This window comes from Lissotriton vulgaris, chromosome 3_1 (genome assembly GCF_964263255.1).
Source record: "Lissotriton vulgaris chromosome 3_1, aLisVul1.2, whole genome shotgun sequence".
NCBI lineage: Eukaryota > Metazoa > Chordata > Amphibia > Caudata > Salamandridae > Lissotriton > Lissotriton vulgaris.
In genome coordinates, this window is record NC_141689.1 from 801,629,824 (window position 1) to 801,654,092 (window position 24,269).

The window sequence follows — 24,269 nt, forward strand, 5'->3', positions numbered from 1 at the left end:
AAACAACAAACTATGTCTCACCAAAAGGGAACAAAAGACAAATGATAGCCATGGCCTGAACCAGTGGCCTGGCTACCCAAGGCTAGATCAAATTGAGAAGAAAAAACCCAGAGTCACTAGAAGGATGTACTAGTGAGAGAAGCTAGAGACAGAAGAACAGGCAGGCCGTTAACTAAGCAGAGCTCCTCCCATCTAAGCACTACCCTGTCCTTCTCCAGCACAACTTCAGAGAGCTGGAGGGAGCTGATGCATTCAGGATGGCCGCAGGCCCCGCAGTCATATGCCCAGGACCAGGTAGACAGGGATAGTGCTCACAAACCACCAGTGCCACCTACCAACCAGAACAGAAAAATGAGAAAAGGGAAGCAGCATGTACAATACAACAATGATGCCAGCACGGTGGAGGGAGAAAGACAAAGAGGCACAGGCACAGAACCACTAAAGAAAAATACTGGGCAAACAAACAACCAGAAGAAAGCACATGCCAATGAACCACATAACCAGATGACACTTATTGCACAGGACACCACTAATGAGCCACATATCAGAAGGAGCTTTGAGATCATAACTTAGTGAACCATCGCTGCAACGCAATGAGAAAAAAGGGGCCCAAACTGAAAGGACTAGATGGGATGCTGCACATCTTCAAATCGAGGGAAATGTCATACTAGGCCATGAACTCAAGTACATGAAGCACAGCCAAGGATACAACAAATGACCCAACTCCCAGTGGCACGGGTCAGAGGATAAGAGTGCAAAGGGAAACATCCTTTACAACGTAACTGGTACAACGCGGTACCGTTACGACGCAGCTTTAACAACGAAAGTCGGTACAACGACTTTCGCTGGAGGGCGCTCTAGGAAAGGGGATAGTTTAATTTACTATCCAACACCTTCCCTACTATCCACGGGGACTGGTGTTGGAATAGTAAATTAAACTATTCACTATCAGCGCCCCCCCAACGCAAGTCATTGTAACGACTTGCGTTGTTAAAACTGCGTCTTAAAGGGACGCATTGTAACGGTACGCGTTGTACCGTCATACATCCGAGTGCAAAAAACAAGCACAAGCTGATGTGCAGTCAATAGGAAATCCATTGATTGTTTTTTATTTTACTAATTAGCGAGATCCTTGATACATTTTATGATTGACTAGACCTTGAAATGCACACATGACTATACCAAAAGCAGGACTTGAACCCTTATACATTGTAAATAACAGATGTTATTACAAATGAAATCAAAAGGATCAGGTAACTTTGGTTGGACTGGAAACCCCAATATCCTAAGCACCATATCTGCACAATGTAAGCATCCAACTCATGGGACAAAACTGCCAGCTCCAAACAACACTCAATCAAGAATTAAAACCTTTCCAGAGACCAGCAAGAAAAATGAAAGGTATTGGCTTTGCAAATAATAAAGAGACAGTTGTACAAAAATGCTGTACTCCTACTTTGTGTTATCTACGCATTCATTATATGCAAGTTTATTTCTGGCCAGAGGGGAGTTAGCACACTGCCGTCATCTCAACAAAAGCTCCCTATTGCATTCTGGTAAATGAGTAAATATATGCATGTCAAGCACCCCTGAAGAGACCTGCTACTAACAGATGAAGAAGGGCAATCACCCAGAAACATGTGCCCATAAATACACATGAATGCCAGCATTGGCTGCACCAACTGATGGTGAACACTTCCTTAACTGTTAGTTACTGAACTTATCATGAGCTGCATCTACCAGAACGTTATGGAAAGCATCTGCTGAGATTACAGCCATGCGCTCCCTCCCACACTGTACTGTTAGAACTCCTTCTAGGGTGATTCAGCTGACGAACTTTGGGATGCACATTAGCGATTCGGAGTGGTACTGACCTGACGAAATACAAGCAGAGTATCAAGCACCCATAAAGAGACCTGCTACTTCCTACTAAAGAAGGACAATCGCCCAGACACAAGTGTCTACACTTGCACAGAAATATCAACACCAGCTAAACTAACTGGTGGTGAACATGTCCTTGCTTGTAAGTACTGGAATTATCAGAATGCAATGGAGGACCTTTTCTGATATGCCATCAATGTGCTCTCTAACACACCCAAGTGCTGGTAAAAATCCTCCTGGAATGATTACACTGACAAGCCTTGCACCTGCACACTTTGTATTGGTACTGACCTGATGATGTACAAGCAACATTTCAAGCACCCTAAAGACCTGTGTTTCTTCCTGTTGAAGAAGGACAATCACCCAGAAACGTGTGCAGGACTACACTGAAATACCAACAATGGGCCTCATTTATGAGGTTTTTCCGTAAGGCAGCACCACAGGCCTTCCTGCGGCGCTGCCCCACGGCGGAAGAAATGGGCAGGAATGCACCTTATCTATCAGATACAGCGCATTTTTGTCCTTTTCCCCTGCGCCGGCACACAGTGGGCTGACGTGCGCCAATGCAGGCACCTTTACACCATGGTGCAAGAGTGCCTACCTTGTGGGAATGATTATTTTTGTGCAGGAAGGGAAACCTTCATGCCCTTATCCTGAATACAAAGAAAAACCAAAGGTGGTGATGGACGGAGCGTTGACAATACAAACACTCACCCCCAGTCAACTGATCTGGGTTTAATCCATCGCCGTTCTTTAGCTCACTCCGCCACCCCAGTTCAGACATGGCCATATGCAAATCAGTCTAACCCTGTGCCTGATGGGAACAGTCCAGCCCGAACTGCCAAGCCATGTCTTCCCTGGACCGGAATCAAGCTTCCCAGGACCGGTTTCTGGCATTACAGCCGTCTTCAGCCAGGATAGCTTGACTCCAGTGGCAAAGTGAGCAAGGGACTCACGTCTGAGCATACCCTGCCAACTTAAGGCAATACCCCTTTAGTATCGCCTTATCCTGAATACAGCATGTCTCGAAGAGACCTAAAAAACCTGGTTGGAGGAGACATTCTTATGGCTAATGTGTTATGCTGGGTCAGGCACAAACTTTACACATTATCCCTTAAGCTACACTGGGGCGGTGGCAACTTTGCTGTGCTGTATCTGTAGAGCCTTAGTCTCCACCTCTTACACTAGAGTTAAGAAGGATATAAATGAAAGACTTTAATAACTGAGATGTGGGCTGCTAAAATAGTGGCGGGAAAAGGGTGCAGTGGACCCTAATACAATTTAGGAAACTGGGCCTCCATCCGCCAGCTGGGTAGGAAAAACAGGTACTTATTGAGAGAGAAGTGGGCCACTCACACATCTGGATCCGGGTGCCACTGTACTTGCTGCACTATGGACGGGGACGCCCGGCGGTAAGAGTAGTGCTCTTGGTTGAAGGGTGGGCTGTGACAAAACGTATCTGCGGCTCTGAACTGCGGTTTACTTAGAAAACAGCTTGAATTAGCGAAGCCTACACGTGTTCAGAAAGCACGAACGACGAGTGGAATAAAGCTGCGGTGAGGCTACTTTGCTCTACGCTTGATTTATGGCTCCTCCGTGGGTGCTCCTTACAAACAATGTTCGGTTCTTGTGTGACGAAAATAAATCTCGTTGACACAAAAGGTGCTTAAAACAATATACGACGCAGCAAAACTTATTCTGCAACCACTTTGCTTTCAAATGTTTGCATTTAGTTTTTCTAAAACCGTGGCAGCTTTAAAAGAATAACAGTCAACACCGATGTAAAATTCCAGATGGCGCAGGCTTCATAAAAGGTTGTGTAATCGCAGATGAGCGCGTCACTGAAGTGGGAACCTTGCTTTTAAGGGCGCACAAAGACCCTAAGCCTTTGAAGAGGGCTTTCAAATTACTACCCTGGCAGCCATTCTTTCTTTCCCACAGTCGCCGCACTATTTTCATACTATTTCCCATCAATATTACTAAATTGAATTTGTCATCCCTTTCCAAGCTTCGTCATGTTTGATCACATCCTATAGTTTATTTTTTACTCTGGGAAAAACACTCTTTCGTAATTTCCCACTTTTTAAAGGATGACTTTCTGCTTCGGCCTCCGGAGTTCAGGGAAATGGCAGCTTGCAGAATCAGCAGGAAGGTGATGCAGATATTGCTCACTCAACCATGCCAGTTAATACGGCCTGGCAAAAGACAGCAGCAGGCGCTCAGCTGCTTGGCACTTAGTTTCACAAGAGTGCACCAACTGTGGACTGTAAACAGTGGCATTTAAAACATGAAACACGCATGCATTACTGGGAGTTTGCGAAAATACCTTTTGCTTTTGTCTACAATTGTTAAAGAATTTTTTTTATTCGTTTTTATTGTCTCGTACGCTCCTTAGAATAACAATCACAGCAAAGCAAATAGGTCTGCCATTGGGTCCAACCTTTGGGCTTTGTCAATGCTTGTTTTCTTTTGTCGCGTTTTTTTTTGTAAAACTGTATTGTTGCGGGAGGTGTGGGGACCTTACATCTAAAAACATGAATAACACATTGGCTACAAGCAAAAACATATTTTGGTCTCAGAATGCAGACATTGTCATACTAGTCCTTCGTACTGAATGGAACCCCTTTGCTCCTTGTCAAAGGGCAGAATGGTGCGGCTCGAGCTGGCCAATGGCTGACGTGGGCTGATCCTTTGACCCCACGCTGGGTGTTGTGTAGGGCAGAGTAAACAATGTAAATGACACAATAGCAAAAGGCTGTCAAAAAGCCCCTATAAGTAAGAATAAATGTAGTAATATCAAAAATATAAAAAGGAAAACTTGGAAAGATCACCAATAACTCAGAGTGATGATCAATCATAGTGTACATTGCTATATTTAAAACTGAACATATTTGCTTTCGCTGATACGATTCACCTTCTTTCTGTTATTGTTTTACAACACATATGCTGCCGATGAGTGCCCAAAAGGCATCGGTTTATATCTACAGCAAACGGTATTCATATTAACTCGTGGCATCACCACAATAGTGGGTCTTTCCATCACAAAGCCTCATGAGGTTTACTCATATCTGTATGTTTCTTCCAAGCATCCTATATTTGGGCGAAATTCTTTGGGCAAGAGTATTCTCACTTCCTAATTGTACATCGCATGCCCAAATTCGACAAGAGTTTGGGTTGTTTTCACAGCACTGGATGTTAAAGGAGCAGTTTGTAGCCTGAAGCCTTAATCAGAGGCGCAACTAAAGCGACATTTCAGGGGGGAAGGCTAAGAAAAAATTTCAGGTGGGGTCTGAAACTTTAAGCAATAGGCTGAGTGGAGCTGCAGGGGCTCTTGGAAGGGGTAAAACAACAACAAGCCTCATTCACATGCACATGGTCTTTTAAAGACCTGTGAAGTGCTCGGGTGCGGCTGTGTGCGTGCCCGGGAGCTGTCTGAGCCCGGGCTGTCACTCACGAGGGGGGTGGGGGGAGAAGGGGGCTGAAGCCCTTTGATTCCGCTACGCGCAGCTGGCCTTAAAAAAATACTTGTTAAGAATATAATCTGGGAGGCGATAAACAATCTGGAGACAAATTGGCACAAGCACCTAAATCACGCCCTGGAGGATAGTGACGTTTGGTCAAGTGGCCTGCCTTTGTCCTTGGCCACCAAATTGGTGACCAAGGAAGCGAGGAGTAAATAAACAGAACATTATATGAAGAAACTGGCACACAGGGCCAGGGCCTAAACACTGTATGATCCAGGAGTCCTTCCCGCTTATCTTTCTCTGCCCCTTAGCATGAGCATAACACAACAGCTAATGGGCCTGCGATTTGGATGAATACCTATAAAATCCTATTGGTACGGACAAAGGCTTCTGTGCAAGAGGGGAGGAATCATTGATACATTTCTTTGCATCTGCGACAATTTGTTCCTCTTAAGAGAATTTTGGCTTCGACCAGTATCGCGCACTTTAAATGTCAGGACCTGCCAAGGAGCCACGGAAGCCTGTCTGAGAGGGAACTCTGAGCAGCTAGCCGCCCGATTTGTGAAATGTATTAAATCTGCAGGTGCGCTATCTGCCTTCTCCCAGGTCCTTGAACATATTCCATGCTCAATCACGCTGTACAGTATAAATTCCTAGCATCATGCATGGTGCATGGGATGGCAGGTAATAGCCCTGATGCTCAGGTCAGTGGCACTGCCAGCACGTACTATTTTTACATCACGAGGATCCTGAAAGAGGTCATCGCTTATATTCCATCAGAACTGCATCAGTAAGTCATCATTGCCCTGGTTACCTTACGGCTGGGTTACTGCAGTACTCTGTATCTGAACATCAACAGTTCCTTCCTTAACAAAATGCAGGTGGTACAGAACGCGGCAGCATTCTGTACACCCCCAAGCACCACAACGCTGGGTAGGAGATTCGCTCCCTACATTGACTTCCTGTCAGAAAACGCATTATTTTTAAGGCTTTGTACCTGTTTTTTTAAAGGCCTTGCATCATAAGGGCTCCTCCCATTTGAAGTTGCTTTTTCAATGGTGCATTCCGGGGAGGCAACTGAGATCCTCTTTTTGCAAAAAACGTATGATCCCCAGATTTTGTAAGAGTAGATGGGGTGGTTGCTCCTTTTTGGTAGCAGCCACCAAACTATGGAACGCCCTACCTGACTATATTTCAAATGCAGACTCTTTTATGGCCTTTAAAAAACATCTGAAAACTTGGCTCTTTACATCTTAGCATCCTTTTCCTGACCACCTCTCTTCTGTTGATCCCTTTGCTCTGCGATAGCGCCTTAACACCTATGGGTATTAGTGCACTCTACAAGTTTTATCCTATCCTATAATACCAGGACTTACTCTCCAGGTTTAGGAAAGCGTCTCATCTATTCCCACCCTAATGTGAACTGAGAATAAGCTGCTGAAGCAGGATGAAGGGGAGCCTCTTAGCATGCGGTGGAATGTGTTTTGCATTTTTCAGTAGCTTTTTAGAATGTCAATTTTAATTCGCCACGTTTTTATGTTCTTTATAACAGCTCTGATCTTTTTAATTCTTTATTTAACTTTGTATTATCTCCCTATTAATAATCCCATTATTATGTAATTTTCTATAATCGTACACTAAAGTTCTATTTGTCTATCTATCTATCTATCTATCTATCTATCTATCTATCTATCTATCTATCTATCTATCTATCTATCTATCTATCTATCTATCTATCTTTCTGTCTTTGGGCAGCCAATACACTTGTATACTATTTGTTTTGCAGTCATACACCAGTCCATTTCTAAAATGTACACATTTGGCTTTCAAACGTCCATAAATATTTGAATATTTGAGCGTACAGATACACCACTGTTTCTTCGATGGGCCATCAATATTCTGCCCCTTTCATCTACATTTTGCAGGCATCCTTCTTAGTAGGGACAGTAATACACAGAAAATAGTACATACCAGTACAGTAACGTCCATTTGATGCAAGTAAAAACCCTGGTTTGCAGATGCACTTGAAGCTGCCATCTTCATTTATGCACATTCCATTGAGGCACATGTTGGTAGTAGCACATTCATCATGATCTGGAGAAACAAGAGTATATGTCACAGTTCATTATTACGGGTTGATATTCTTTAACAGTTTCAGACACCGCACAAAAATAGCTTACTGTGAGCAAAACGGAGGTCCATTGACGCGCAGAGGCACAGCAGCACTTTCACTCAGCAAGCCTATCAACTCCTCGCCGCACCCGCTCCGCAGGTGCCGCGTCGCATAGCTGGTCACGAGGCTCTGTCACCGGAGGAGTACCGACAAAGGCGGTAAGGCAGCGCTGGGCGTGAGGCTTCGGCGGGGATGCGAGCGTGCGGGAACTTCATTACCCAGAAGTCCCTGCAAGACCGACGACCAGCTTCCGGTCCGCTCTCCCTGCTGGCCCGCCCCCTGCCCATCACGCCCTCTATATCATAACCTCCAACTCCCGCAGCGCGGGACGCAGCCCGGGCTAAGACTGGGCAAAGACAGGGCCGTTTCAGGCAGTTCCAGACCGAGTAAGACCGGACCGGGCCATCCCCCTTGGCTGTATCTGCCACGTCATCATAACATACTAGCGCATGGTTAATTCGCCACCCACCATTTAAAATCATGTCTGTTCGGGAAACACGAAGCAAGTCCTCTAAAAATGGGAAAAAGCCCACAGGGACCCTTGACAACTTCATCACAAGGACTAGCCTATCCATTGACAACGAGATTACTAAACTCCAGCATAGAGTCTCCCTGGAGTTAGAGTCTGCAAGAAGGCTATCGACTGAACTAGCACTAAGAAAAAAATCTTCATTAGGTAGTATTGCAATCTCGAAAACTCCTGAGCGCACCTCTGGCCCTGCACCAATTATCACCCTGGCCGAAGTGCATTCCATTCCTGAGAACTTAGCTTCCCCTGTTAATTATGACCTAGCCTGCCCAGGGTCACTAGTCAGTGTTGTATCTGTAAATATTCCATTTTCTGATCCACTGATTGAGATTATTGAGGGTGAAAAGGTGCCAGGAGATGCAGCTTCGAATAATACTCAGGGAGCTGCTAAGATAACACCCAAACAAAAGCGTAAACGTAAAAATCTATCTGTGTACGCCAGGAAGAAGGCTAAGGTAGCTTCTAGCCAATGCATCACAAGGGGGGTCCCTCAACAATCTATTGTCACTGTTACTAATGTGTCTGGTCACACGACCCCTAATGTACAAAGCAGTAATGCCAATACTGAGTTACCCAATCTGGACTTAACGGCAGATAATTCTGTAGAGATGGGTGAGAAAACTTCTACATCTATGGATGCCTTACAAGGGGATAGGGAAGAGTTTCTAAAAATGGTATGGGAAACGTTAAAAACACTTCTCAGGCCATTAGAAGTCAGACTAACAGGCATTGAAAATCAATTACTAGAGGTGGAAAAAAGGGTTATAACACTAGCAAGTCTAAGCCTCAATGGGAATAATATTTCCACACATACTCCGATTATGGCCCCTCCGACTTCTTCAAACACAAATCCATCTAGTGCACAGCACCAAAAAGAGGGAGTAGCAAAAAACACAATTATAAAGCTGACAGTAAATACCCAAATAAAATCTACTATCATACCCCCAAATGTGTCATCGGATAATACAACTAATAAATCTTTGCCGAATGGTCCTGCACAAGGTAAAAAATCCCTTTTAGCAAATGTTGCTGGTACCCATTCTTCTGTGCCCAAGACTCCCGTCTCACAGAAGCATTCATCAACTACTATACCCCCTAATAATCACGCTACTCAGGGCCCTAACACTGATAGATCCTTTGCCAATAGAACAAACTCTCATAACTCTCATGTTCACAACAACTTTAAGGGAGGATATATTGATTTGCCCCCTGAAGCCAGTCCCTTTGTTATTGTCCTTACTGGGGTACCCGAATTAGATAATCAATATGAAGAGAACTTCTCATCCCTAAAAAACAAGGTGATTTATTGGTTAAATTCTAACAAACCAATCCCAAATCAAATGAAAAGTAAAATTCTTATGGTCCGTAGGGTACCGTGGGTTGGTCCAACTATAAAGTCGATTTCGGGCGACTGTATAGTTGTTTCATTCGAAGAACCCCACAGTGCTGACCAGATTTGTGCATGGAAATCGTATGGAGATACATCATCCATCGTGGCTAGACCCTTATCCTTTTTTTATCCCCCTCCGAGGCCCCGAAATTATGGGACTAGTTGGAATACCTTTACCCAATACCATGGCCATGCGCCAAATCTGGCAAGACAGACCGACCGAAATATGTGGACTGGAATCCCCACTTTTAACAGGTTCAGCTGCCTAGATGCAGTTGACTGACTTGAGATTATGCCAAACTGTATCTCAAAGCTATACGACACCTATTGCACATTGGGTGTTAGGCGCATTTGCTCTAGTCTAGGAAAAAGTAATCAGAATAGGAAAATCCGTCCAGTAGTGAATCAAGCACACCATAATATGCATGAGGGTTGCTTTGGTGGAAAAACTAGTACTGCACCAGGGGTTTTGGTTACCAATGTAGGGAATCAAATAGTTGATTCTCAGTTAGAAAGTGTAGCTCCCCTGCTGGAACCTAGGTTGCCCATCGTTGATTGCGATCTTTTTGATAGCGGCTGAACACCAAAGCTGCTTTTCCTGTCATGGAACATTGCTGGAGTAAAAATCTGAAAGACCCCGAATGGGCAGATTATGTCGACTCCAGTGATGTTTGTTTACTGCAAGAAACATGGGCCATTGACATTCCGCACAGGATGGGATTTAAAACTTTTGGTAATGAGGCTGCCCAGTCTGAAAGGGGAAGGCCGTCCGGGGGATTAATAATATGGCTCAAAATTACTTTAGCATTAAGGGTTGAACCCATAGACACAGGAAGCCCTGACATCCTGGCCTTAAAAATTATCACTGCAAAGGGGTGTGATTATTATATTGTTAATGTCTATAACAGACCCATAGGCCGTTCCAGGGTTTCTCCCACCTTGGAAATCCTGGACTCCTTCCTGAAAAGGGTGGTCGGCGACGTCCCTGTAATCCTGGGAGGTGATTTGAATTGTGACTTTGAACCGATGCTTGGGATTACCGATGTCTTTTCAGGACGAAGATCAAGCTTATAATATTCCCCAGCTTGAAACCTCAAATCACGTTCAATGCACCACCTTGGCGGTCCAACTACTGAGGCTAACAGTTGACCACGGTCTCAGAGCATGTAATGGCCGTCTTCCATCGGACTTAACTAAACAGCCAACATATGTGAAATCAAAAAGTAGGCTAGACTTTATTCTTGTTTCACTAAGCATTTGGCACTTTATGATTGATTTTAAAGTGGTACTCAGGGAGGAAAGTGATCACTATCCCCTGGAACTTCACATTGATGCATACATGCTCAGTGACATCCCTGCTCCTATATCGAGTGAGACTGCAACTGGTGAATTGTGTGAACATGTGCACATTAATAATAATAGACGCGCTTTAAAATGGCCACATCTTTTAACCGAAGGAAAGACTCTGGCATCAGTCTACTCGCTCTTTGATACGACCTTTGCGCCTATAGTTGGACAACCCTTCTTATCCGAGAACTATGATCACTTTGTCGAACTACACAAGACCTTTTTTAATGAATTACGAAACTACATGTCCAAACTGCCAAGGAAAAAACAACAAAATGTACGAGTGGGATATCACGGGAAACTTTGGTATGATCACTCATGTAGAATGGCTAAGAAGAAACTCCTATATGCTATCAAAAACAGCCCTAAAGAAGATATAAGACTTGCAAGGGAAGAGTATAAGTTTGTTCAAAAAGCTTCTCAAAAATCATGGGAAGAGTCGATCTGGGCTGACATGTTGACTGCGGCAAAACTAAATGATAATGTTGGCTTTTGGAGGTTAGTCGCAAATGGGGGGCATGCAGGCAGAGTTGTGAAGGACATGTTCATAGATGAATTGACATGGGTGACACACTTTACTTCCCTGTACAAACAATATGATAGTGGTGTTGAAGAGATTCCATTGTTACTTCCACCCCCTGAGTGTTTAGATTTCACCCTGGATGAAACTAAAAGGGCAATTAATGAACTAATAAATAGTAAAGCTCCCGGCCCTGACAAAATACCGCGTGACCTCTACAAGCACGAAATCGAAGTTTGGGCCCCTTACATAAATCGTTTGTTTAATGCCCTGTCCAAAAACTGTAGATTCCCCGATAGTTGGCGTGCAGCAGAAGTTGTCCTAATCTTTAAAAAGGGGAATAGATCTGCTCCTTCAAATTACAGACCTATTAGTCTAATGGACATCCTCCAAAAACTCTATGCCAAGCATCTGTTATACCGGATAAATGATTGGCTGGAGGAGTCAGCAATTATCTCCAAATTTCAGGCAGGCTTTAGGTCTAAGATTAGCACCCTTGATCAGGTCTTCAGATTTTGCTGCATATATTGGAAGTATGTATATATTAGGAAAGGTCATTTGTATGTAGCGTTTGTAGATTTGAGAGCGGCTTTTGACCTTGTTCCACGTAACCTGCTCTGGAGTTCCTTAAAGAAAGCCGGCCTGCCAGGGAGTCTTCTGATACAAATAATTGAGTTGCACGCTAGAAATCATGCCAACATTAGATGGGGTCCAAATGGTGAATTGACTCGCGATATTCCAATTGAACGCGGCGTCCGGCAAGGATGCGTTTTGGCCCCCACCTTATTTTCTATATTTGTCAATGATGTTCCTGATCACCTGAACGCTTGCAACAATGATTCACCACAGCTCAACGGAGAGAGAGTGCCTGCGCTGCTCTTTGCGGATGATACCATCTTAATATCCCAAACTAAGAAAGGCCTCCAGGCGCTCTTAAACTCCTTTAGTAGCTATTGTGTGATCAAAGGTTTAGAAATAAATGTTGACAAAACAAAATGTATGGCACTGAATCCTAGCAGACCGGACAGAGGCAATTTGACTATGAATGGCCAAATTTTAGGTACTGTCGATAATTTTTCTTATCTGGGGGTGGTACTCGATACAAAGCTATCATGGAAGGCCCAAATCGAGAAAAGTAAGGTGTCATATGCTCAAAATGTTAAACCAATAATTAATAAGTTGAATGCTAGTACAAGCAAGAGTGTAACACCTGTACTTGAACTCTTTAAATGTAAAATCCAATCTGCCGCCCTATACGGGGCTGAGATTTGGGGACCATGGGCCAGGGAGAGCTTTCAAGGAATGGATAACAAATTCATGAGAACAATTGTAAGGGTTCCCACTAGCACACCACTAATTCCTCTCCAACTTGATCTGAATTTCAAACGTACTGATCATTTAACTATTATAAGACCGTTAATGTTCTGGATTAGGATTTGGTCCACCCCAGAATTATTAGATTACAGGAACAGCCTCAGTGAGATATTGAATCTTGATTCTTTTAACTCCATCTTATGGTTTAGGCATATCCAAAAATGGCTCTCAATACTGGGCCTGTATTCGTTGTGGGAAAACCCAGACAATTTACCACCTTCTGCTAAAGCCATTGTAAAGAGAGCCTTCTGGTCTTATATGGATAACAGGGTTGTATCTGGAAGTAGAAATGGGACCCTAACCCAAGATTTCTTATCCTTTAAAGATGAAACCTGTTTTGAATCCTGTCTGGACGAAATAGAGCCCCCTGTTGCTAAGACTCTCTACCTGAAATTCAGGTATGGGAATCTTATGCTGAACTCTAATTTAGAACGGTGGTCAAAGAAAAAACTGGAATTTTCAAATAACAAAAGTGAGATATGCCCTTTGTGCTCAGTTTCATGTATAGAGAACGATGTCCATATGTTGTTCATATGTAATGCGTATTCAAAAGCTCGTAAAAGATGGCTAAAACCTATGTGTGTACTTCTAGGAACTAGATCTTGCCTCATTGCATATAGGATCTTAAAAACTAATACTGCCCAGTTTATTGTATTTAGTGTCAGTAGGTTTCTTCACTCAGTATATATTGTTCGGAAGAAATCGGGTCAAATGCTTTGAGTAGTGCTACTTTAAAAACTTACCTCCGCTGCTAAATGAATTATGCTCTAATAATACTGTTGAAAATCAATTTTGTCCCTGCTTTTAAAAATTGTTTTAAATGAATTGATGTATGTATTTTGTTATGATTTCCTGTTTCATGTATGTATACATGTGTGTCTTTTATGGCCAGCCGGCCGAAAGAAAGATTTTTAAATGAAATGAAAAATAGCTTCAGGTTAAAGCTTCTTATTACACATTTATGAGCTGTTCATATATGCATTGCCATTTATCGCATCCAGTAAATAACGATCCCTTGCGGGTTCATTATTTATCGGGTGTGATCAATAATGGCAATAATGAGTGTTGTCCTAAAAATTGGGGCATAATATTCAGATTTTGGTGCTGACTAAACAAGTGCTGCCGGACCTGCTGATATTTATCAAGTGAAAAAGATAAACTGAGTGTTGGAAAAATCTGACATACTCATAATTAAGACATTAGTGGAAGCAGGGTGTTGGAATTTTACAATAAATTAGCAATTGAAGCCGCAATGTACTGCATTTTCCTTCAAAAAGGGTAGTGTTGGTGGATGGTACGTCTGATGGCGGTGCAATATAATGAGAGTCCTCATCTCAGGTTATCAAGTTATTGGAAATGCTGATCTCATGTTGACTATAAATGAATGCCTACTTTTAACAGATTGTCTATTGTTATTCCCCCTCGGCTTCTCCATTCATTTAAGCGTATTACTAGTGTCATCCATGCAGCGTTAGTATCCACCACCACAAACAGTACCAGGCATTCCAAAAACTTCTCAAAAAGAATCTCATGTCAAACATATTCTCGTCCACACTTTAAGTTCAGGCTTTCTACACTGATGGTCCTGAATGAACAACATACCAAATCACACTGAAAAGAACACCATTACATACAGTCATAGGCTCACAATACCCTTAAGTCAGTGTATAAACTTCACTACTTTGATTGTGATCACAAAGCCCATTGAGCTAAATTACATCAAGAGAGTCTGTTTTAAATTGTGTTAATGCTGGGCAGGGTGCCACAGGAGGCTGGTATGTTTCTGCCGCTGTTGTGTGTCTATACGCCCCCCTTGCTGTAAACCCTGACCTGCTTTTCATGTGGCTACAATTTTGAGAACTGTGTGTCTTGGACATTCTCTCATTTTTCCTGCTTTGTTGGTGGTGTTCTCTTACTAGTTTGTACCAGAAGTTGGAGATGGATCAGATGAGATTCGTAAGAGGCATGTAAGTCAGTCCTCAGCCATCTTTTACATTTCCACTAATTTGTTATCCCACACTGAGGATTGTTGTGTTCTAGGATGTCATGGCCTCCTGGTAGGGCAGGTCTAAAAGCACCAATAGGGTGAACTTCCTTTCTCAAAGAGGTTGCACTGAACATCCTGTAGATGGATCTAAGTAACGTTGTCGGGTCTAATACATGATGGCCGATTGTCATAGCCTCCCAGTTTGCTCTGTAGTTATCCCTCAGAAATAACGCCAGGCTTGTTTACTTTTCCGTTTCCTTATTAGGCGATCTAAGGGTTCATTAGAGTATCACTCTCTGAAAGCAGAATTTACAACCCTTTGATTTCAGAATGTCAAACCAGTTAAAAGGAATACAAAAATACTTTTTGAAGAGTTCCAGGAGATCATTAAATCCATTGGTCGCTTTCACTGGTAGGTTTGCCTAACCCAACAGTGAACATTACAACAGGGTGGAAGGCAATACTCAGCTGCACACAGCAGTGATATTATATTTAAAAGACTGGACTGGGTGACCGGTACTGTAAGGCAAAAGGCTTGATGGTGGACGAGGATAATCTAAACACAAAGTAAGGAATGCCTTACATCAAGTGACTAACGTTTCATTGTATAACATCCCTTATGAACATACCCCACATCTCTTTATTGGAGGGAGAGTCTGGGTCCTCCTATCCTGCACACCACTATGGAGATATGGCGCCAGGAGGTCAAGGCAAAAAAAGGAAAGGGGGATGGCGCAAGGTCTAAGACAAAGAGAGAAGCATGCAGGGCATACAATGGAGGACTAAAGGGAGTGTGGATGTGGAATCAAGTGTGGTCATGAGGAGAGACAGGCACGCATTAAATAAGGGAGTGCCAGGAGGCGCCTTATGGTTGATAGGATTGGACAGGGCTGAAGACAACTGAGACAAGCTAAGACTCATATCATCTGAGCTAGGACATGGAGGAGAAGACAGATCAGAAAAAGGGTTTAGTCCCAAGAAAGGTGAGAGCGGGGACCGAAGCAGGACAGGATAGAGCAGGGACAGGAGCACATTTCAAATGAGAGGAGGGAGTGAGGCACAAGCCGCATGATAAAATGTGGTTAAAAAATAATGACTGATAGAGGTAACCTCAAACCAGGGGAGATAGTGATTGAGGTGGGACGAAAGTGAGAAGCTAGACATATTTCAGAATGAGAGAGGGGAGTAAAGCACAAGCTTAATGGGAGAGGGTGGAGGTGTTCAATTGTATGAGTGGAGAATGAGGCTTAAAGAAGAATGAGGAGATAGGAACACAGACTGGGTGAGAGACTTGCAGGGGCATATGACTGACGAGGGAGGGTAGCTAGGAAAAAGGGGGATGAGAGAGAGGCGCTAGGAACAAGATAGATTAAAAAGTAAATAATCGTACACAGCAGTGATTAGGGAGATAAAATGTATACGGTGGGCCAGAGATGGAATGAAACACAGATTGAAAGAGAGAGAGTAATTAATAGACCAAATATGGGATGAGAGAGGGTAGTAAGGGCGGGGATGGAAGAGAGAGGGTAACAAGAGCCAAGTTGGATAAGAAGAAGGAGTAAGAACAATGATCTAGAGGAATGAGGCCAAAGATAGATGAGAAAATAGAGTCAGATGTAAAATAAGTGGGAGGGAACCAAGTTACACAGTGGATGAGAGAGGGGACTGAGACACAATACGAATTTGGCAGTGGGACAAGGGACAGAAGACAGTGAAAGTAGGTTAAACTGCAAAACAGGTGACAAAGGAGCCTAAGTTACCATGTGGAATGGGTTACGGCACACGGTGTGGTAAAGAAGGCGGTATAGACAAGATTGATGAGAACGGGGAAATTAGCACATGTTGGATTATTAAGGAAAGTGAGGCATAAGGTGCATGTTTAACTAAAGAGGAAATCAAGACAACTTCGATCACAGAATTGTATAGTGTTGTGTGCATTCTATGTTTAGTTGTTGAGGTGATACAGTGAGCATACATGCTGAACAGACAGACTGTATGGAGAACAATCATGTCTTAGGAACCATAACATAGAGTAATAGAGGGAAGTATTTTGAAGGACTGGATTGTACAGCAATGTTTGCAACCGGTTTATTGCTTTTTGCCTTAAATAAAGTAAACAACAAAAATGTGATTAAAGACAGAAGAAAGCACAAGATGATAGGAAGTGTGAGTGGGGTACAAACAGCAGTGTGAGGGAAGTGAGGGGAGTAAAGCACAACATGAATAAGCAAGGAAAGAAAACAGCACATCAGGTATGAATAGGGGCTCAGGCACAATAAGGATGAGAAAGGAGAAACACCCACAAGAAGCTTAGTCTGAGAGGTGGGCTTATGAAAGATGAGCATCAGCACTAGTTACAGTCTGGATACGTGAGGGGAGTGAGACAGAAGACAGATCAAAGCATAAATGTAGCACGAGATGCAAGAGAAATGCTAGTGATGGGTGTGGGTGCCCAGACATAAGAGAGCAAAACAGGGCTCAAGATGACTGAGTGAGGGGAACAAGGGGCAAGATTAAAAGAAAACTGCAAAAAGGCACTTGAAGGTTAACAGTAGAAAGTTAGTCAGAAGTCAAATAAGTTGACAGAGTGAAGCTAAGACATAAAAGGATACAGCGCACAAAGTGTCTAAGTAAGGGGATAGAGGCAACAAATAGGTGAGAGTGGGGAGTATGCCACAAGATAGACAGCTATCATTGCATATGTAGATTTTAATAACACACAATAATGACGTTTCTCTCTGTTTCGGGGTGGACATATGTAACCATAGGGGCGGTCTCCGAGACTCCAATTAGGCTCTATTTGCTTTTGAAACTGCCCACGTGCACCTCTTCCAATTTGGGACCTAACAGTACCACAAACTATTGAGAGCCCCTTTAAGTCCTATATTCCTGGACCGAAATGACCTAAAGCATCATCCTTTGGAAGGAAAATGTCATCTTTTTTTCAGAAGATCTAATAATAATAATCATAATCCGGTATTTGTAAAGCTCAAACTAATCACCCCTTTGGGTCTGCAGGGACTGGGGTCCGTCTGGAAGATGAAGTGAGCTATTGCCCAGAGTCACATGATGCTGAGCTGAGCTGCCGCTGGTGATCGAACTGTGAGCACCACACTCTGGAGTCAGCCATTCTGGCCGCTGCAACACACCTCTCCCCAAATTCTGTATAATTTCCTTTCGTCTACAGTAACCTAACCTCCCAATCATAGAGAGTGGAAATGTTACAAATATACTTTTTTAGATATTGTCCAAAAGATTTGGCTTCAGTATAAGCACATTACTTGGTAGACAACCTGTCAGAGCTTAAAAGCCAACGAAAGTTCACACATGCCTCATATCTATATAGTCTGGATATATGGGGCTCGCAAAACGCCCTTCTCCACCTCCTTTATAGGAATTTTTTTAACTGGTCCCCTGCGACCCTACCAAGCCTCCCACTCACGGCCCAACTACTTCTGGATATCTTCAGAGAGGTTTGTGTCTCACCTCCTTGAGCCCTTCACACCTCCCCGCTCGCACTCTCACCCTGCTCAGCCTGCTGACCTGCCTGCACTTCCCTTCCTAGGCTCCAGGGTGCAGAAGTAAGCTTCATAGAGATGTGTTTATTGTTGCTGAAGCATCTGGAGCACAAGGGATTTGCACAGAAGAGTTTAGTATGAACTTTATTCTGACCTGGATTAGGGAAACCAGGCAATCTCGAGCATGGGGGGTAGTTGATTAGACACATAGTGGCACAAAGCAGTAGTCGGTGTGCAGCTGCTTTTGTTACACACCTCTCCTTTGCATTACACAGGCACAAATACTGTATTTACACTTTCAAGCAGATTGATTCTCCTAGACTCACACAAATTTTCAATGGATGAGAAAGTGTAATCCCCTTCAATCTGTTTTTGTTGATGAAAAATATCTCAGTTACAACACTCCAAAGCAAACACAGCCGCATTTTTGGCCCTCGGTATAATAACACAGTGCTTGTGTAGTGCTTACTATTGTTGTGTGTGTTGTGAGCCACTATAGGTAACAGGCGTTATTGTTATCCAATTAAACGGCAATAATTTGAAACAACTTGCAAGGGCGAACATTTGATCGACCCTTACGCGAAAAAGCCTGAGAACTGCTGAATGTTAGACAAATCTCTGGAGCAGACGCTTTATCCTGCGGAACTATTTTACCAGCATCAGGACGTTAGACAGAAGGAATACCCAGTGGGCCTGATTCACAGAACTAACTTAAGACAAAATCCTAAACTTACTACCATTTTGGTATTCACAGACGGCACTTACTCATTTTGGTGTTCACAGAAGGCACTTACTCGTTTCGGTATTCACAGAAGTTAGGACGCCTAACTTTAGGACTCCTAAATGCCTTCTCTGAAAACCAAAAGTCTTAAAATTGGGACTTTTCTCAGTTTAGTAGTAGTAAAGTTAGAACTCCTAACTTTAAGACTCCTAAATGCCTTTTGTGAATACCGAAAGTCTTACAATTAGGATTTTTCTCAGTTTAGGAGTAGTAAAGTTGACTTTACTACTCCTAAACTGAGAAAAATCCTAATTTGAAGACTTTCGGTATTCACAGAAGTCATTTAGGAGTCCTAAAGTTAGGAGTCCTAACGTCTGTGAATACCGAAATGAGTAAGTGCCTTCTGTGAATACCAAAATGAGTAAGTGCCTTCTGTGAATACCAATATGGTAGTAAGTTTAGGATTTTGTCTTAAGTTAGTTCTGTGAATCGGTCCCAGTGAGAGTTGGGCTGTGAAGGTCTTGGTACATGTGTCTTGAGTCCTTCACAAGTGTAAGAGAGGGAGGTGCTCAGCGCAGCCTGGAGTTGTCCTGATGAACGCAGACGAGACGAGTAATCATACTACTTCTACTGGCCTCGGCTCCATAAAAGGCCTCAATAGTCTCGCACAGTCTCCTACACAGCGCAACACACACTTTGTGACATAACCGTGAATCAAGCATGCAGTAGCGGCTGGTGTCCAAGCTGAGTGGCGGGAGTACAGGGGAGGGAAAGAAGTGGGAGACTAATGACTATAGACTACAACAAAATACAAATAACTTACCTTCCCGTCTTGCAGCACAGCCACATCTTCTCCTTCTCCCAGAATCTCCTGCAGTTGCCCTCATTCATGAGAGTAGCATCAGGATTAGCCTGAGCACCCTTGATTTGTGCTCCCAGGGAGACTGGGAGCCTGTGACTGTTGTCTCCAACCCAGTAATGCAGCTGTGGTTTGAGAGAGCTTCAGTGCACATGACGCTTTGGCCAGCCCAAGACGGCCGGCAACTGTCACACTGATCACAGTGCCCACCACTCTCCCTCTGTGACTGCCCCGCACCTACCCACCCTGATGCCCCCTCCCCCAAGACTCGCGGGAGAGAAAAATAAAATCCCAAACCAGGGAGAGGGGCTCTATTTGAACCAAAAGGGAATGGAGCACCCAGTTGCTATAAAGTAAAAAAATACAGTTCCACTTCCAATATTCCCTCCATATTTTTGATAGTGATATCTAAAAAGTGCACCGTATTGTTGTCATAAGCGGCTGTAAATCTAAGGTTGGTGTCCCCAAGGCTTAACCATTAGAGAAATTCTTCCAAAGTTTCAACATCTCCCTCCCAGATGAAGAAAATGTCATCAATGAAGCGACGCCACATCTTTATATTCTCAAAGAAGGACGCCGCCTCACTGAAAACATGCACGTCCTCAAACCTGGCTACGTATAAACATGCCAAGCTGGGGACACAGGTTGCTCCCATGCTCGTGCCCTTACACTGAAGAAACAGCTCGTCTTCAAACAGAAACATACGGTTTTTGAGTACAAGTTTAATGCATTGTACTATAAAGGCTTTACTTGACCCTCTCAAATCCGCAGTGTCTAAGATTTCACTCACAACCTGAATGGTATTGTCTTGTGGTATGTTCGTATACAACGCCTCTATGTCGAGGGTTATTAGAATCTGATTTCTAGAGTTGAATGACAAACCCTCGACCATAGAGATGATGTGGGCCGAATCGCGAACATAAGATTTTTTTGAATCACTAATGGCTTCAGAAAAGTTTCACCGCATTGACTCATGGAGGGATTGTCAATATGCTTATGTATTTTAGGGAGACGATATTTGAGAGAAAAAAAATGTTTTGTCTTATTTATGCATTAGGTGACACCAATTAAAAGGAGAAGCATATATTAAATGTCATGAAGAAGGTGGTTAGAACAATTTAATACCACCGAAACGCGTCAACGCTTTTGTGTATGTTAAATTTGGAGTGGTCAACAGTGGTGGGGCTATAGGGAAAGGAAACTCAACCCCGTGTTGTGCCAAGTGAATCTAAATTAACATCAATAAGACAAAGTTAATTGTTTCATTCTTTCTCCTATGAAATTGTATGAATTTGTATGATTGTAGCTTATGTTTCTTAAAAAACGTAAAAAATATTTTTTATATATATTGTACATCCAGAGGAATGTGTTTTTTTAACTTTGTAATAAACAGTCTGTTTTGATATAACCTATGTGTTATTCTTCCTTGTAAGTGTTTCACAACAAGTAACGGGTGGTATGTGATAGTTTGCGATGAGTGACTAGTTGGAATATGTCTGATCTTGGCGCTATAACAATTACCTAAAGGGAAAATATTTTTTTACTTTAGAGAAAAATAAAATGACAATAAACCTGCTTTATTATCGTTTTATTTTTCAAGTTTTGCAGCTGCTGTGGGCGCTCCACCACCATAGCGGAGGACTTGCTGGCCATTTGCCATAATATCTTCTGCATGCAATTATATATTAATGTGGGGGATGGGTGCCAATAAACAGCCCTGAATGTGCAGAAAACCAAAACAGAAAAACATGTAAGACCAGATATATGAAGGAATTGCATTGTCTTTCTGTCGCACAAGGTGATGCAAGAACAATGCAAAGGCTTCAGTCAAACTTACAAAGCCAAGCAAGGGGCGATTTATACTGCCTTGTGTTGCTTTGTATAGAAATATAATGCAACGCAGCAGCTTGCGCCGCGTTACATTACATTTCACATTGGGATGCATTCCATAGGTGGAGCATGGCGTTCCTGTGCATCCACCTGTGGGTTTTGGCACATTCCCAGACTTACTAAAGCTAGTGAACCTGTAAAAGTATCAACATGGTATGCTTTCCTCTATGAGGGATAACGAGGAGAAAGATCTTTATTGCTCCTCGTTATTTTCTCTTTCCATGGGTGCTGCAGCACACATAGAAAGAGGAAAATGCTTCTAAGGATTATTTTTGTGCAGGAAGCTGTTCCTTCCTGCACAAAAACAATCCTGCCAGCTCAGGCACAACAGGTGCCAGCATTGGCACTATGCAGAGCACAGTGCGTCAGGGCAAGGAGAGTTCAGAAATGCTCCATATCTTTGTAAATATTTCTGCTCTCTTGCGTGACTGACGGTTGTACAACATGACAGCAGAGGTAAATAAGTTTGAACACAATTCAGAAAAAAAACTGCTTTAGTTATTTTATCAATGTGAAAATGTAGTGGCTCTGCGCTCAGTGGAAGTCATTTTATAACTTCGGTACCGGTTTCGGATGCACTCAGGTCTGATTCCGTCTGAGGAAAGCTCAAGAAGGAAGAACTTATTGAAACTATTAACATGGAATGGAAAACATATATACTTTACCTTTCATTTCCTATGCTGGCTGTTATAAAGAAAACATACGAAATATATTTTAGTTGCAATTGCGTGTAAAAACAGCACTTTTTGACATATTACGACCTTTGATGTTATTACTATTAATTAGAACAAACAATAACTGCATCCATTATCTGTCATCCTGAAACAAAATATTCATTTATGAAAATGTAACGATTGGCATGTACATTTTTTATGCAATGGTCTCTTTTTTCTTTACCTTACTTCACATTAACATATTATTTTATTTTTGATTATCTAAATCTCACTTATATCTCCTTCGAAATAATATTATAAAATATTTCAGATTTTTCTTACCAATGCAATTTTTTCCATCCGTTGTTAGTTCAAAACCTGCATTACAGATACACTGGAAACTGCCTTCTGTATTCACACAGCGGCCATGTTTGCAAAGAATTCCATTCTGAATACACTCATCAATATCTAAGAGAGAAGCAGGGAACTTTGTTACAAGGACAATCCATATACAGTTCAACACACCCACATGAACAGACAATTCAGCTTTTATGAAGCTTCTACACTACTGTTTTATTTTACATATACAAGTGTACATCCCTTTATGTATTTAAATATAGCAAATCATTCCTTTGGCTGAACAGAAACAATGGAGGTTTTTTGTAACTAAGAGAGCGCAATTTGAATGAAAAATATGTATTCATCATATTTACAAGCCTGTGGCGTAAAGTTAGCTAATGTAACTTAAGAAGTGAGAAAATGTATCTGTATTTACTCTAGAGTGTTTTATTAGAGTTAGAAAAGTCCGTATAGAGTGTGGGCTAATGTAGAAATGTGTGAGAATGCTTAGGAACATTAGAAGTGTTAATCAGGTTCCATGTATGTAGCTGCTAAACGAAGAAAGATATAAAATGTAAAATGAAGAAACGTGCAGACCACATGGCACTGTGTGAGAACGAAGTGTGCCATTTCATCTAATACGACATGGATTCAATATAATCAATGATTTTACTTATATATGTTAAAGGCAATATTTTATAGAAGTGTTTTTGTATAACTTTAGTGTGGTGTGTTAGCATATTATTTTAAGCTGAAGAAATAAGAGTTCATAGAGTGCAGACTACTGCACATAATTTAGTGGGCCTGGAGAGATAGTGGGTTGTCTTTGATCTGCACGTGTGAGCTAAAAGTCAAAAGCCTCGTTAAAATAAATTGCCAATGCTGGTCGAAGTTTTACGGCCTAGTAAGATAAGGGGAGCCTGGAATTTGGGGCCCTGTTTCGAAGTGTCTGTTTGCAGGTGCGAGGGGGGTACCAATCAAAAGCTTGATGAATAGAGCTCTGTTTGAGGAGATATGCTCGGGCCGGAGGAGTCGACCGGAATGTCATGGGGGTACCAGCACGATGGAGACGGCGCCTGGGAAGCAAGGTCAACTTAACAGACGATCCAAAGAAACGAAACTATGGAAAAAACCAGAAGCGAGACCACGTGAAGAGTATACGTGGTGGGCGTCCCAAAGGGGCGTTCCACCCATAATGTGATTTTGTATTAGGGACAGCACCCCGGGGAGGAGGTAGAGCAGATGGCCTGAGGACCCTTAGAGAGCGGATGGGTAGGCAGAAAGGGTACTGCTACGCAACTTAGGTTTCCATCTGAGACTAAGAGAGATTGAGATTCTTTGGAAGTCCAACGGCTGACACCTTTTTAGGTAAAGGGTTTGTTAAGTAGGGATGTCATCTAGCATAGTGTAGGGACAGTTTAACCTGTTTCGTTTTCTTTCTGTAAATGAAGTTTCAGATTCACCTTGTGTCCATGATATTCAACTTATTGATTTTCGAATTGGTTTTGGTAGTTTTCTTTTGTCGATTGAGATCTCTTAGAGAGTTCATGTTCCTTCTATTACCTGTATACCTTTTGAACCTTATATTGAGGTGTTTGTACTTGCAACTGATTTTGGCTTTATA

At 42.6% G+C, this 24,269-nt stretch overlaps 1 protein-coding gene across 1 annotated transcript in view; it reads right to left on the reverse strand.

Annotated features, from left to right (window-relative positions):
- FBN2 (fibrillin 2) overlaps nucleotides 1-24,269 on the reverse strand; it is a 1,183,434-nt gene that overhangs the window by 340,443 nt on the left and 818,722 nt on the right. Inside the window, exons 13-14 of the mRNA XM_086961117.1 lie at nucleotides 22,649-22,774; nucleotides 7,317-7,439 (exon numbers count right to left, since the gene is read on the reverse strand). Coding sequence (XP_086817243.1) covers nucleotides 7,317-7,439; nucleotides 22,649-22,774 — 249 coding nt within the window. The remainder of the gene's footprint in view (nucleotides 1-7,316; nucleotides 7,440-22,648; nucleotides 22,775-24,269) is intronic.